The sequence below is a fragment of the Sorex fumeus genome, unplaced genomic scaffold (assembly GCF_029834395.1).
Source record: "Sorex fumeus unplaced genomic scaffold, SorFum_2.1 ptg000086l, whole genome shotgun sequence".
In the NCBI taxonomy this organism is placed as follows: Eukaryota; Metazoa; Chordata; class Mammalia; order Eulipotyphla; family Soricidae; genus Sorex; species Sorex fumeus.
Window position 1 is genome coordinate 20,777,099 of NW_026606143.1, and position 16,368 is coordinate 20,793,466.

Here is a 16,368-nt window from a genome sequence, read left to right on the forward strand (position 1 = left end):
GACCCTCCCGAGAGAGGAAACGATCCAGAGGACGGCCGGGGTTCGAAGAAAGCTTTGGCCCGGCTGCTGGCTCCTTGCTGTGCCCTGTTCTCATCTCACTGGGGCGAGGAGCGCTCGGAGGAGCAGAAGGAGTTCCCAGGCTCGCGGGTTCCCAGGCTTCAAGGAGCACGCGCCTGGCGAGCGAATCGCTGAGGTCAAGGCGAGCGCACCGGAGCCCGGCGCCGCGCCCCCTTCCGCGCCCTTGCCCGGGCGGAGACAAGCGACGCGCGTGCGTGCGCACTCGTATAAATACATCCCAGGAGGCGGCCACCGGCCAGAGCTGGGCTGCGGGCACCGTGAGCCATGGCTGGCGAGGACCGCGAGTGGCGGAGCAGCATCCTCTACAACATGCTGCTGGGCTCCCAGCCCAAGCACGAGGCTCGCGACGAGCCCGGGGAGCGGCCCGAGAGCACTTGCTCGGGCTGCCCCTGCGGCAACGACGAGCCCCCGGTGGGCAGAGGGGGCTTGCGGGGGTTGCCGCCCGACGCCTTCCTGTACCGCTGCTGCGAGTGCGGCGAGCAGCACCCGCGCCAGGGCAGCATCCTCTACAACATGCTCCTGAGGGCCAAGGAGATGCAGGCGGCCGCGGCAGCGGCCGCGGCGGCGGCTCCTCCAGCGGCGGCGGCCGCAGCGGCGGCGGAGTCGCCTTCGACTTCTTCGACTTCCGAGGTGCCCAAAGCGCGCGTCGGGGGCCCCTGCTGGGGCTGCTCCTGCGGCAGCAACGGGCCGCCGGTGAGCCGGGAGGGACTTTCGGCTGGCCGCTCCTCGGCGCGCGTGTACCGCTGCTGCTTCTGCGGCGAAGATCACCCCCGCCAAGGCAGCATCCTCTACAGCTTGCTCACCAGTACCGTGCAAACGCACGTGGCTCCGGTGGCGCCCCGGGCGCGGCTGGCGAGCGCGTGGTGGGGCCGCTACTACTGCGCGCAGAATGCGAGCGGCAGGTACGCGCTGCCCGGCGTGCAGACGGGGGTGCTGCTGTACCCCTGCTACTTCTGCGGCGAAGACCACACGCGGCAGGGCGGCATCCCCTACCACCTGCCCGTGAGAGCCTCGGAGATGCCCCTGGCGCTGGCGGAGCCGCAGGGGAGGCGCTGGTGGGCTCCGGCCACCTTCGCGCCCCGCCGGGTGACTCTGCTGAGTCCACAGGTGGTGTGCGAGGCCGCCTCGGCCGGCCTGCTGAAGACCATCCGCTTCGTCAAGTACCTGCCCTGCTTCCAGGTGCTGCCCCTGGACCAGCAGCTGGTGCTGGTGCGCAGCAGCTGGGCGCTGCTGCTCATGCTGGAGCTGGCGCAGGACCACCTGAACTTTGAGACGGTGGAGACGCCGGAGGGCAACCTGCTGCAGAAACTCCTCGCCGCCAGGCGGCGGGAGGCCGTAGGAGACGAGCTCGAGCCCCGGGTAGAGGCTGAGCGCTCGCCCTCGGCCGCCGCCGCCGAAGTCCAGACCCTGAAGGGTTTTCTGACCAAGTGCTGGAGTCTCGGGATCACCACCAAGGAGTACGCGTACCTCAAGGGAATCGTGCTCTTCAACCCGGGTAAGGGCGCGGGCCACCGGCTTTTCTTTGCCCGGGGGAAGGGGTGGGTTACGCTGCGCCTGGGCGCAGCAATTAAAAGTTTTCAGAGGTGGGGGGAGTGTCGGGGTGCAAATGAATAATCGCTATTCCTTCTGCAAGGCTGGAGGAGCTTCTAGAAACCACTTCTCCTGGCTGCGGCGGTGGGCGGGGGTGGGGTGAGGGGTGGGGGTGGGAGGGTGGGCAGCTACAAAGACTCAACTGAGATCGGAGCTGTGGAGCGCGGTGATGTTTGTGGAACTTTGTGCTTAGCTCTCTGCACCTCCTTGTCAGTACAGGAAAGTCTGGACCATCAAGAACTCGGGTTATCTCTGTTCCTCACTAGCGTCTTTGAAATGCAGTTGCAAAGCTCTTTGGCTCTGAAAGTTTGTGTTCACTGCAACATAGCGTTCCGTGCCGGTATCTGCACTTTACTAGAACGTTTTTAGTGGGAGGAAACCTAAGACTGGCAAGAAAGGGAATTCTTGCAAAGTATCTGTGCAGATCAGCCCGAGACTCTATCAGACAGGACACTGGCTTAGTGCTTCATACGACAGCCGCGGAGTGGTCATTTTTATGGTTTAAGTGTCCTTACTTCAAAATAAATCACTAGTGAGGCACAGAGCACGGTCTCCTGGATCAGTCGCATCTTCGCTGCGCCACACTTAGGTTGCTGTTCGGTGCTTTCACTTTGCCTCGCTACAGTCTAAACAAATCCTGGAGCATCTCCCAGAACACCTGGCGCCGCCTCTGAGTATGTCGTATTTGAGGCATCTTCAGCAGCTTTCCAGAGGGGCCCCCAAGTAAACGCGAAGTTTCTCGGCAGTTTGACCGGGGATTTAAATTGTTGTTGTTGTTGTTGTTGTTGTTGTTGTTTTTCCAAGAAAGCGTCCCCGCCCACGCGTCCCACACGCTTTCATCCCGTCGCTGGCTGTATCTGGTTAGGTCCCTGCCGCCACCCTAGCATTTAAAAGGGGGGGGGGGCATTTAGCACAATTAGAATTCATCCTGCACTCACGTTTCACTCTCTGCACAGCCCTTTTGCTTCTGTCATTGATTTCCAAATTGGTGTTTGCATAAGCATAAGCGTGGGGTGGGGGAGGAGGCGAAGCGGCGGGGCAGGGCGGGGCGGAGGGGGGGCGCTTCTTTAGGATTTTCCCAGGTACTGCTTGCTGCTTGCTCCTAGATCAGGGTGAATCAGTCATTCCAGGTAATTGTTAAGATCGTTTGGAACACATGCTTTACTCATTCCTTAAACTGTGTTACATTAAACATCAGCCACGTTGCCCGGTGAGATTTGTTAAAGTTAAGCCAGCGTCTCGGCTTCTAGAAATTTCACTCTTTTCTACACTGAGCACACCATGCACGCGCTCGCTCTCTCGTTCTCGCGCACACGCGCACATTTTCTTATTTTGGCTCTACTTTTCTAAATACTCTCAGAATGAATTTAAATAGATAGAGTGTGTTTGAGACACAGATGTACTTCATCTGTGGAAAAAGCAATGTTTGGTAACCACTGACCTCACCCCCTCCCTCTTTTATTCTTTTCTGTCTCCTGATAATTCTTTTCAAACATTTTTTTTTCAAAAACAACTGTGGATTCTTCTAACTACTTTTTCTTTCCCGAATTTACTTTGAAGGAACGTTTCCTGTTCCCTTTAAAAAAAAAAAAGCTACGTGGGGTGGGGGGTGGGGAGTGAGAGTGGGGAGAAAGAAGGGGGGTGGTATGAAAGCAGAGAAAAATGATGTGGAGTTCACAAGATGAAGGTTAACAAACTGTGAATTTAGACCTCAGGAGCTTCAAATTTCTCATTGAGTTTAACGCAGTGCTCCCTTACCCTCATCAGTGAAATTTACACACAATGAATTGTGTGTAAATTTCATTGTGTGTAATGAAATTTTGGATAATGAGATGGGGATGTTAATGCTGGGGACTGGGGTAATCAGAATTTAAGTAGGTCCTATTTTATTTGCATTTGATCATATTTGCTATGTTCCTATAATAAGGACTTGCCTATTCCCATGGGGGTCCACACCCTTTAAGGCTTAGAGGTACTCCTGCCTCTGTGGTGGGGGTGTGGGGTTGAACTGGAGTCAGCAAGCAAGCAAGGCGAGCTCATTAACTCCTATCTCTGGCCCACAATACTAATTTTTAAAGAATTAGTTCTTAAATAATTTCTAAAGCTAGTTCTGCTATTCTGTGATTGGTATTGTGCTTTAAAAATAGTTTTCTAGTGGGTCAGAATATTTTATTAGGAAACATTCATCCATTTATCTCCATAAAAATTTCAAAGATATTTATTGCCAAAGCAGAATAAAAATAAATTAAATCACAATTTTTCTGTGAGGTCAAAAATGTTCTTATAAATATCTTTACTTCCCACAAGAGGGGACATTTTAAACTGTTTATCTAAAATGTTTTATTCATTTTAATATATTCTTGTAAAAATATTTTCTGAGTCTTTTGAGGTTGATCTATATAATATCTAGTGTTTTACAATCCATTTATAAATGTCCAAGTTAATTCAAATTCGTCATTTCTGAGCACCTGAAATTGCAAGTGCATAAGAGAATGTTTACAGTTCTGAGATGGGTGTGTGTGGGTGTGTGTGTATGTGTGTGTATATATATATAGTGTATATATATCTTATGTATCTTAGATATATATCCAATGTGTATATCTAAATACATAATTATATATACATGTATGTATATAAATTTAAATAAAAATCTGGGGCATTTCTGGCAAAAAAGTACTTTTCTATTGGATTTTCTAGAAAAGGGAAAGGAAAATAATTGCAGCCATAACTGATATCATTTAAATAGAAAAATAAACTGATCATTACTACAATATAAGGTAAAAATTTTATAGTAAAACCACAGAGGATCAAAAAAACTTTGAAAAGCAAGTTCTTCTTACATCTGTCTTCATAAAATGTATGTGCATGTAATCTTTTCTATATTATATTTCATTAAACCTTATTTATCACCCTATATTGCAAGACTTTTCTACATTTCCTATTTGTAAAATGACTTTTAATCCAGGTTGTCAATGATGTTTTCAGATTATTTTTAACCTTTTAGTCACTATTCAGATAATATTTCCAAAGACTTCTATAAAGTGATTCCTACAAATCTTTTGGAAAGCTCATTAGAATAATATTTTTACCTTTCTTATATAAATATGATACAATGAGCTAAGTGTCCAGTAGTGTTTTTACTTATTGTGGGACTCTATACTAATATCAATATGCAGGAAAATAATTTTTAAAAGTCACATGATATATATACATATACATATGATATTTACTGCTATTGCCTTACTTATTAGAATGGTGGGAAATTTGAGTGGGGATGATAAAGTATATACTTTTCTAAATGCTTTTGAAAGTTTTTATTTATTATTTTAAAATGTTAGGTATATACTTTTTGCCAGAATTTTTTGATCACTATACAGAGGCTCGTTTCCCACAAGTAAAAGAGAAAATGCCCACTTCTTCCTATAATCTTAATTTCCTGTTTGCTCAAATGATGAACTAGAGCAACAATTCATTTAACGGTATTCTCCTATAATGTTCAATTAAGTGTATATTTGTTTGCTCAGGCACAGCAGTTTTCAAATGTGAGGACCCAAACATAGTGGCTTTTGAATAGAAGAATAACCAGTTAAGTGGCACTCTTGGAAGCATGGCTTCTGAAAACTTCGAATGTTTTTGTCATTCTCTTATCCCTAGAAAGCCCTTTTAGTGGGGAAGCTTGAGTTTTCATTCAATCTAAGGGGCAGAAGTGGATATTTTTTTTAAGTCCACTTTTTCTTAAAAGCCAGCAAAGGACTCTGTGAATGCACTGTTTATAACAAAGAGATTCCTCTCCCTTTTTTTTCAGACCTGCCAGGCCTGAGCTGCGTGAAATACATTCAGGGACTTCAGTGGGGAACGCAGCAGATCCTCAGTGAACACATCCAGATGACATACGGGGAGCACCATCCCAGATTCGCTGAACTGAACAGCACCCTTTTCCTGCTGAGGTTCATCAGTGCTGATGTCATTGCTGAGTTGTTCCTCAGGCCCATCATTGGCACAGTTAGCATGGATGATATGATTCTGGAAATGCTCTGTGCAAAGTTATGAAGGCCTTGAGGCCATGCAGATGTAGTTCATTGTGCAGAAAATGAATAGCGCTTTGTGTAGAAGTGTGTAGTATAGAATAAACTTTCGTATTTTTACATGCATAGTATTTTTGTATTGCATAGAGGAAAAGCTCTAGTAATAGTGAAAAAAGCCTGTGTTCTATATTGTTTCATTGTATAAGGAAAACATTTGCTAACAGTTAACAGTTCTATAGATCCCTAATGAAAATAGGATGCCAAACTAATAGCTATTTTCAGAAGTTTAATGATTCTCATGAACTTGCTAAAACAAATTTGTAGTACTTAGTTATAAAAATGTGAATGTGTTAACCATTAAATTGTTTGAGAAACACTTCATCAAGTTTTACCTAAGATTTCACAAACCATTAAAAATTAAGCCAGCATAAGAAAATGTAAACTTTTTCTGTATCATTTTCTCTGTAGGTAGAATCATGTTATTTGTTATGATAGTAACCCAGTGTTGGCCAGGGGTGACTGTCTGCATTTTTCTCTTGTGTTAACTCTGTTTTGGTTCCAAGTGGTACAATCTGTTATCATAAAGTCACTTGAAAGAGAAGAGATGATTTTCCAGTTTTCTGTATACAGTAAACTTCAACAATAAAGTAACATCTGGAAGCTCATTGTCACGATGACGTTTTAATTCTATCTCACCTTTAAGGTATATATCTAAATGTCATATTGAATAAGCATGGCATGAAATCATAAAATGATTTTGTTATTGGCTCCTGCTGCCCCTTTCAATACATTATTTTTCCTTCTCCAAAATAAAATTTAGGTTACCACATGTCCATTCACTTATAAAATACTAAATTGCTCATTAGTGATTATTTGGAGCGATAGCACAGCGGTAGGGCATTTGCCTTGCACGCAGCCAACATGGCCGACCCGAGTTCGATTCCTCCGCCCCTCTCGGAGAGCCGGCAAGCTACCGAGAGTATCTCGCCTGCATGGCAGAGCCTGGCAAGCTCCCCGTGACGTATTCGATATGCCAAACACAGTAACAACAAAGTCTCCAATGGAGACATTACTGGGCCCGCTCGAGCAAATCGATGATCAACGGGAGGGCCTTTACTTTTACTTTTAGTAATCTAGTCCAGTCTAAGCACAGGGACTCTTGTTTTGGGGGCACACTCGATGGTGTGCAGGACTTACTCCTGGCTCTGTGCTCGGGGATCTTTCCTCACGGGACTTGGGAGACCATAGGTAGTACCAAGGATTGAATTCAGGTTAGGTGCATGTAAAGTAAGCACCTTACCCATTGTACCATCTTCCTTTTGTATGGAAGGAAAGGAAACTATGATTCCTGTGGCAATCAGGTAAATCCTATGTACATTTTAGAACTAGAATTTCAGGATTAGTGCCACAAATCCTTTTTTTTTTGAGTCATACCCAGCAATGCACAGAGTTTACTACTGGGTCATGCACTCAGGAATCACTCCTAGCGGTGTTCCAAGGACCATATGGGATGCTGGGAATCAAACCCAGTTTGGCTGCATGCAAGGCAAATGCCCTACCCACTGTGCTATTGCTCTAGCCCACAAATAAATATTTTTTTAGCTTTTTGGGCCACACCTGGCAATGCTCAGGGGTTACCCCTGTCTCTGCACTCAGGAATTCCTCCTGGCTGTGCTCAGGGGACTATATAGGATGCTGGGAATCAAACCTGGGTCAGCCGCATGCAAGACAAATGTCCTACCTGCTGTGCTATCACTCCAGCCCACAAATAAATTCTTGAGATTACAACAAAGGCAATTATGTGAAAGCAAAACAGGTGAAATGCCAATGTGGCAAAAGTATGCTTCTTTATCAACACACTATAATGGTAAGTCTAATTTTCATCTTAATTTCAAAGAAGGGACTAGAAAAAATAGAAATTTTAAGATAATATACAAAAACTGGTGAGAAAATATCTGAGACATTCAATAGAGGCTGCTGGGCTGGGAGAGGGCAAGATCACCATCACAATCCAAGAATTGCCAGAAGGTTCTGAGCATAGAGTTGGCTTCAGGGTTCAAAGTTATGAGAGTGTGCTGAGGAACACAGCTTCATCTGAAGGGGGAAAGCCACAGGCCCACTCTGGAAGGATCCACACACAGGGTTTGCTCCCTCCTTCCCCCCAGGGTCACATGAAGCACACTTTCCCTATGTTAACTTTCTGATAGCAAATTATAAATGAATTTATTTTTAAAGTATATCGAAATATTTTTCACAATTCCAACATTGAGGGGTTGGGCCACACTATTTAAGAACTAGATTTTAGGGAATCTGGACTTAGTCATGACATATCTCAACAGCCACAGAGGTCTGTTTCAGATAGATGGCTTTTCCCTTTAAGTTTATTTGATTTTTTTTCATTGGGCAAGATGTGGGGCCACAACCCACAGTGTTGAGGGACTGTTCCTGCCTCTGCGCTCAGGAATCAATCCTGGTGACACTTAGGCAGCCATATGCGATTTCTAGGGACCAAACCATGGTTCACTTTATGTAAGGCAAGCATCTAATCCCCTAAGTTATCTCTTTGGTCCCTATAAGTATCTCTAAGAACCTCGCCACATCTTTTATTTTCATGCAGCCAAGGCATGCATTCAGGTCCGTCAAAGTAGATAGAGCTGACACCAGCCAGGTCTCAGGCAGTGTCTCCAAGGTCAGGATAGACACTACAAATAGTACAATTCCTAAGGTTACATGTGTCCCCCCCCAGAAACAGTTTCTACTGTTCGGGCACCCACACAAGTAGGACATGCATTGTGCAGGCAATAATAGCTCTCAGGACCCCCTCTGTGGATTCCTAGGCCCGGGTTGTCAGCTCTGGCGAGTAATCCAACTGAGTCCTTGCTTTCAGAGTCTCAGAGGGTGCCGGCTCCAGCTCACTGTCAGAAGCACCAGCTCATTACTGGCTCAGCACAGTCTGCATGGCTTGTGGAAGAGGTTCCTGAATCATAAGCACAGGCTAAGCAGCTTTCAAAGGCAGTGCCAATGTGCGAGTATTCTTCAGAAGCAGGTGGAAGCCTCCGAAGAGAGTTCTGAAAAGTCATATGCATCCATGCCCTGCTTTTGCCTCCCCAGTGCCAAGGTGCAATGATTCTCCTCTGTTACAAAATTAGTGTGTTGCATTCACAAATTCTAACGTTACAATTTCCCTAACCATTTTTTTTTAATTTCTTCCCACTACTCCATTACCCCACACTTTTATTTGGGAAGTGCTCTTTTGCAAGAGGAACAAAAGTATACAGCATTACATTTTTTACACAGATTAACCAGAAAGACAGCATACTCAGGAATTGATCGAGGTAAAAATCGGATTCTTCCATATTTTTCTTTCCTGGTTTTGTTGTTGTTGCCTTTGGACACACCCACAGTGTTATGGATTTATACCTGGCTCTGCACTCAGGAATTACTCCTGGTGGTGATCAGGGGACCATATGGGATGCTGGGTATCCAACCTGGGTTGGCCCCATGCAAAGCAAATGCCCTACCAGCTGTACTAATCGCTCCAGCTGCTGATCTTTTCCATATTTTTCAAAATGGATTTACAAAATCCCTCCGCCCACCCTCTGTCCTGGCTCTGATTATTTACCCAGTGAGCAGCCTCAAAAGGATTAATCCTGTTCTGGGAACGGGCAGAGGAAAGTTTCCAGCAGTAGGTGAAAGTGAAGAAGTGGAATCATGCTGTCAATCTATTGTGCAAACTGCAACTAATCAGGAAAGCAGAATACAAATCCAATTGCAGGGACACATCCCCAACTCTTTTCTGGAGAGTGGGGGGGGGGGGGTCCAGAATCTGCTCTGACATTCGTGTACAGAAGGAGGGGGGATGGACACACTCCCTCTTAGTGTTCTCTGCCAACTTGCAGCTTTAGCAAGAATCACACTTAAGACCAAAATCAGACTGCGTGAGCAATATTGATTCACCTGCAGTTCCGCTGCAAACAATCCTGTTGGAGAAAAAGCCCTTTCCTTAGGGTGTGTGCAAATGACCCAGCTGGTCCAACCAGTAGCCACAATGTTTTCATGGCTAAGATGTGAGAAAAGCAGTGTCCTAAATTTTCAACTGTCCCAGAATCTGAGTCCTGTTCTTTGCGCCTATGTCTGTTTGGAGTCCAGCACAGCTAGCTCTGCACTGACACAGAAACAGCCAGTATCAGGTTTCAGCTTGGAGTCTGGTCCAGGCATCTAGGACCTGTGAACTTAGTATTCCAGAAATGCCCCGGCAGCTTTTCCTCGGCAGCTGCAAAGCGAAGACACTGTCAGGCCAGACAACTGTGTTCCAGTCCAAATGACATGCAAGGCTTTCTGAGCATTTTTCACCTTGCGCTCAGAGTTGAAACAGGCCCATGTAAAAATAAGCTGAGGAGGCCAGAACATCACCAGTTCCTGTGGGGCACGTAGCTGATTTTACAAGACCTCATTAGCAAAACAAAAACTGCCTCTGTACATTCCCCAAGTGGATCTTCATCTTCGGTGTGGCTCTTCAACCCACTCCCCAGACTTCAAAATCAGAGCAAAAAAAAAAATCATTAGTAACTGAGTCTTGTTTCCAGTCTTGATGACTTAAATTTCCCTATGCACATCTAGGGTAAAAAAATCAGGGGGTCTTTGTTCCATTAGCATCTTTTTCATTGAAGCTGATTGAGATAAGCCCTTTCACATGTAGGTAAGTTAAAGAAAATGATGCTATGCATCCATTTATCCCAAGGCCGTCCTGGAAAATTCCTCCTTGCAGGTTTCTCCTCATTACAGGTACACACACACACAGCCCCCAGCAGTAAATTTGCAGTTGACAGTGCTCGCCATGCCTCAAGGCTACCAGGAGAAGCAACTGGAAAACAAAAGAGGCAAAAGGCAAATGTAGAGGCCAAGCTGAAAGAAATGGCTACGGTGGTTTGTTCTTTCCATTTCTATCTGAAGTCTTGCTCTGGTTCTGGGGACAGGGTTAACCTTTTTTTTTTTTTCTGCTGCCACTTAGTAGAGGGAGCAACTACAGACTAATTTGTATGTTTTGGCTCTCTCATCCCGTGCCCAGAGAAGAGAGACTGAAAAGAAATCAAGAAACAAGTCAGCCCTTGGACTGGGATTTTTGCCTCACTTTTTTGTGCTCGACCCACAGCTGCTCTCCTCCAGTAAGCCAGTTCTCCTCGGGAGGGAATCGGTTGCTTTCAAATGCCGCTGATAACTTTTAACATCTCACTACCAAAGGCTCAGCTGCTACTTCATACTCTGCTTCACTCCAGGGACCAGAACCTTTCAATTCCCTGCTGTTTTTTCTCTCTTCGTTTCCCCTAAATAATCCTGAAACTATTCAGTGAGTTGAAGTCTTTGTAGTCAAGCAGTGCACTATATTGAAGACCTGAAATCCACTCCTGCATTCAAATAATGGCTAGCTTCAATGTTGTGGGAGAGTTCTGCCTACATTTTCCTCTATGTACCTGATGGATTCATGTTTGATATTGAGGTCTGTAATCCACTTTGAGCTGACTTTTGTGCCTGGCATTAGACTGAGGTCAGAGTTCATTTTTTTGCAGGTTTCCCAGTTTTCCCAGCACCACTTGTTGAAGAGGCTTTCTTTGTTTCACTTCACATTTCTTGCTCCTTTGTCAAAGATTAAATGGTCATATATTTGGGGGTCTGTGACGGAATATTCAACTCTGTTGGTCTGCAGGTCTGTTTCTAGCCCAGTACCATGCTGTCCTAATTACTACTGCTTTGTAGTACAGTTTGAAGTTCTTTTTCCCAGGATTGTTTTAGCTATTCATAGGGGTTTATTGTTCCATATGAATTTCAGGAGTGTTTTGTCTATTTCCTTGCACAGTAGCCAAAATCTGGAAAGAACCTAAGTGCCCTAGAACAGATGACTAGTTAAAGAAACTTTGGTACACCTACACAGTGGAGTACTATGCAGCTGTCAGAAGAGATGAAGTCATGAACTTTGCTTACAAATGGAGAGACATGGAGAGTATCATGCTAAGTGAAATGAGTCAGAAAGAGAGGGACAGACATAGAAGGATTGTACTCATTTGTGGAGTATAAAACAACATAACATGAGCCTGACTCCTAAGGATAGTAGATACACGGGACAGGTAGATTGCTCCATAACTGGAAGCCTGCCTCATGATCAAAGGGGAGAAGGCAGATGGAATAGAGAAGGGGTCACTAATAAAATGAGGGCTGGAGGAATTGGTCGGGATGGGAGATATGTGCAGAAAGTAGAGAAAGGACCAAACATGGGGATGGGAGATGTGTGCAGAAAGTAGACAAAGGACCAAACATGATAACCTCTCAGGGTCTGTATTGCAAACCATAATGCCCAGTAGAGAGGCATTATGGGGAATCATGTCTGCCATGGATGCAGGGGGAGGGTGGGAAAGGGGGGTATACCAGGGATATTGGTGGTAGGGAATACGCACTGGTGGAGGGATGGGTGTTTGATCATTGTGTGATTGTAACACAAACATGAAAGCTTGTAACTATCTCACGGTGATTCAATAAAATAAAAAAAAATAATGGCTAGATCAGTTCCCAGTTCTTGAGTGTAGTTATAGTCATAGCCCAAATGATTTCTAGCAATGCAGTGAAGACACAGGGTTGGGTGATGAAGGGGAAAGGCACAGGTGAATGTGGTAAACTTGGAAGTCACGTGCAGGCTTCCTTCTCTCTTCCTCCTAGGAGCCATCACTCCAGGTGCACTCATTTCCCTTTTGCCCTGCAACAAAAACGAGGAACATGTGTGTAAGCTTTCTTCCAAAGGAAGCTTATTGGAGACTTGGGGCCAGGGCTTTCCTTAAGGGGTAGTCACGTGATTTCCCCCTACCTAGCATGCGCCAAAATTCCAGGTTCCCACCAGGAAATCAGGTAAGCAGCAGAAGCAGCATAGTCTTCATGGTGACCTGCCCTGTTCCTCTCTGGACAAGTAGAGATATGGAAATGACAGTTCCAGTTCAGCCGTGGACCAACCTTGCAAGTAACCCTTTCTCAAAGCACTCTCAGGCTTCTACAATGGTAAGGCTATTTGAACTGTGCCAGAGATTAAGAAATCAAGGGTCGTTTTGGTTCCTGCAATGTGTTTTTTAACCTCATTTAGCATCTTGTCTTTGTGTCTTAGAGAAACTTGCAAAAGAATCCCATTTGCGTGTGTGTTTTGGGGGGAGCACAGAGAGCTCAGAGCTACTCCAGACAGCTATTCCAATTTCTATGGTTGTGGGGGGGGGTCACTTCCAGAGGTGCTTAGAAGGATTATTTGGTGACAGGAATTGAACCTGGACCTCCTATATGCAAAACGTGCTTCAGTCTACTGAACTTATCTCAGTTCCAGAATCCTATTGTAACAGTCAGTTACTTAAGTGTTTTCATGAATATTCCACAGTGAACTCAGGATGGCCCGATGAGGGTCTTTTACTGATACCCCAGATGATATCAATCTTTGTCTTGATTGCATTCATCCTGACCCTCACCTTCTCTTTTGTTTTCCTGTTTTTAAATTCTTATAGCATAAAAACTGAACACAAGACACTTCTTAAATATTACACAAGCACTGGTTTGGGAAGTAGGGTGGAAAAACTTCAGAAATACAGTTGTTATTTGGCAGGCATCACTGTCAAGAGACAACTTCAAATGTTCTTTTCATCAGGTGAGAGATGAAAGTCCATATTCAGCACAGGAGAGACAATTTGAGAGTTCCAGTGCATACTTCAGGGTGCTGATACTGTCTATAAAATTAATTTGGTTTGGGATCAGGGATGTGGCTGAAGTAGTAGAGCATAAGCCTTGCATGTGCATGGCCCTGAACTCCATCCTTAGCACCACTGCCCCCAACCCTCACCCTGCACCGACAAATGTGGCTCTGGTGGCCCCTTCAGGAACGGAAAGATATGGCCCCTATAGTTATTTTTAAAAGATGCATTCATTTTTGAACATGTGCTGTTGCATTGCTAATACCAACACATTCACTAATTGGTCAGACTAAGTAAGGTGGTCTTTCTTTCTTCCTTCTTTTTTTCTTTCCTCCTGCCACTTTCATTCTTTTCTTATGTCCTTCCTGCCTTCCTTCTGAATAATACAAATCACTAAGAAGAGGTCCCTGAAAATAGGCAGTGGAAGTTTATTAGTACTGAAGAAGAGATCTATGATTTAATTTTTGTTTTAGTTGCAATGATTTACATTAACGTCGATGCTATGGTTTTAGTCATATAACATTCTAATAGCACAAGTTCCACCAGAGTTTGCTCTGCTCTTTAGTACTGTTTCTGGGTCTCTCTGGAAAATTTTACTTCATGCCTCACACAGTCTCCCCATGATGCAGACTCTCAACTCTGTAGTATCCGAGTCTGTTGCTTTGGGCCTTTTTTTACCCTCTTACTATGTTTCTTTAGATCCCACGTATGAGAAAGTTTATTCTGTATCTGTCTCTCTCCTTCTGGCTAACATTGCTCAGCATGGTACCCTCCAGTACTATCCAAAAAGAAGCAAATTGCATGATTCATCTTTTCTTACAGACAAGTAGTATTTCATTGTGTATGTGTACCATAGTTTCTCTAGTAACCTGTTCTTGAACACTTTGGTTGTTTCCATATTTGGGGGGTCTTTAGGCTAGTGCTGGTTCGTAATTATTCATTTATTGAGTATTGTTCATATTGTTTTTCAGAAAGGTTAAATGAATCTACATTTCCACCACCACTTGATGAGGGTTCCTTTTTTCCCCACATCCCACCAACACTGGTTGTTTTTATCCATTTTAATCTGTGCCAGTCTCACTGTTGTGAAATGATATGTCAATGTTCTTTTGACTTGCATTTCCCTGAAGATCAGTGATGCAGAATGATTTTTCATACACCAACTGCATGGCCACCTATGTCTTTTAAAAGAAAGTATCTGTTTATCTCTTCTCCCCATTTTTGAATGAAGTTGGTTGTTGTTGCTGCTGAATTTATTTTTCTTGGCACCAAATACCTGAAATTGTTCAGAGATTGGTGTCTCTGCAGATAATATTCATGGGATGTTGGAGTTGAGTCCTTTGTGTAGTTGTTTTGACGATTAACACGCTGCTGCCAGAGCTTGGGCTATGGGGGTATTCGGCCAGCCCACCTCCCATGGGCAATCTGGAGTTTTCAGCTGTAGGGACTGGTGATTCCATAAAAGTTAGGATGCTTGGTGTTCATCTGTGAGATTTAGTAGGGATTTGGTGGAGTAAGGCCTTTGTGTAAGTCAACATGGCAGTGGCTATGGGGAGTGGGCATGGCTAACTGGGCTTTGGGAATTAATGCAGGGAGGCTACCCACCCCGACTCCGAAAAAGACACCAGAGTTCTCATCCTGAGCACTGGGTACCTGATATTATTCACAGATTGTGAAGTGGTGGAGTTGAGCCCTTTGTTATTGGTTTTTGATTAAGCTTTATAAATTCTTTGTATATTGGGACTTTTAAGTTACTCTGATCAGGTTAATTCGATGTGAATAGATGACGTTGGTTGAATGATGAAGGTGGGCATGACTGATAACAGGTAGACTAAGGTGCTTGGGAAGGAGTCATTAGAATTGAAATGTCCATTTCTAATTTCTGTCTGGGTGAGTGCTGTGACCCCAATAATTTGAAGTCATCTTTTTCTGTTATTGGCTGATGGTGTTCTGGCGATGCAGTAAGTCATTTTCTTTTTCTCTCATTTTCTTTCTTTTTTTTTTTTAAATTGGATCACCGTGAGATACAGTTACAAACTTTCATGATTACATTTCAGTCATACATTGATAGTGCACCCATCTCTCCATCAGTGCACATTAACTACCACCATTGTTTCCAGTGTCCCTCCTGCCACCCCCACTCGATCCCACCCCCTGCCTCTGTGACAGGTACATTTCTTCTTACTGTTTCTCTGATTTGGGGCGTTATGATTTGCAATACAGATACTAAGAGGCCATCATCTTTGAACCTTAGTCTACTTTCAGCACACATCTCCTATCCCAAGCAATCCCTCCAACCATCATTTACTTAGTGGTCCCTTCTCCATCCCACCTGCCTTTTTCCCCAGCCGGTTTCTAAGCCATGGTGTGATCCTCCTGGCCATTAGTTCTACTGTCCTTAGCTGTTAGTTTCATATTATTATACTTTATATTCCACAAATGAATACAGTCATTCTATGTCTGTCCCTCTCTCTCTCTGACTGACACATTTCACTTAGCATGTTACTCTCCATGTATATCCACTTATATGCGAAGTTCATGATTTCATCTCTTCTAACAGCTGCATAGTATTCCATTGTGTAGATGTACCAAAGTTTATTTAACCAGTCATCTGTTCTCGTGCATATAAGTATTTTCCAGATTCTGGCTATTGTGAACAGTGCTTCAATAAATATACAAGTGCAGATGTCATTTCTACTGTGATTTTTGCATCTCTGGGATATATTCCCAGGAGTGGTATTGCTGGGTCTTACGGGAGCTGAATTTCTAGTTTTTGGAGGAATGTCTATATTGTTTTCTAAAAAGACTGGACCAGTCGGCATTGCCACCAAAAATGAATGAGAGTCCCTTTATCCCTGCATCCACGCCAGCACTGGTTGTTCTTGTTCTTACTGACGTGTACCAGTTTCTGTGATGTAAGATGATACCTCATTGTTGTTTTGATTTGCAGCTCCTTGATGATT

General features: G+C 44.5%; 1 protein-coding gene across 1 annotated transcript; it reads left to right on the forward strand.

Moving 5' to 3' along the window:
- The first annotated feature begins 342 nt into the window (after positions 1 to 342).
- Positions 343 to 5,943, forward strand: NR0B1 (nuclear receptor subfamily 0 group B member 1). Its single transcript, XM_056131303.1, has 3 exons — positions 343 to 630; positions 709 to 1,573; positions 5,474 to 5,943. The coding sequence occupies exons 1-3, from the start codon at positions 343 to 345 to the stop codon at positions 5,716 to 5,718; spliced, it is 1,398 nt and encodes a 465-aa protein (XP_055987278.1). The 3' UTR covers positions 5,719 to 5,943.
- Positions 5,944 to 16,368: the final 10,425 nt, after the last annotated feature.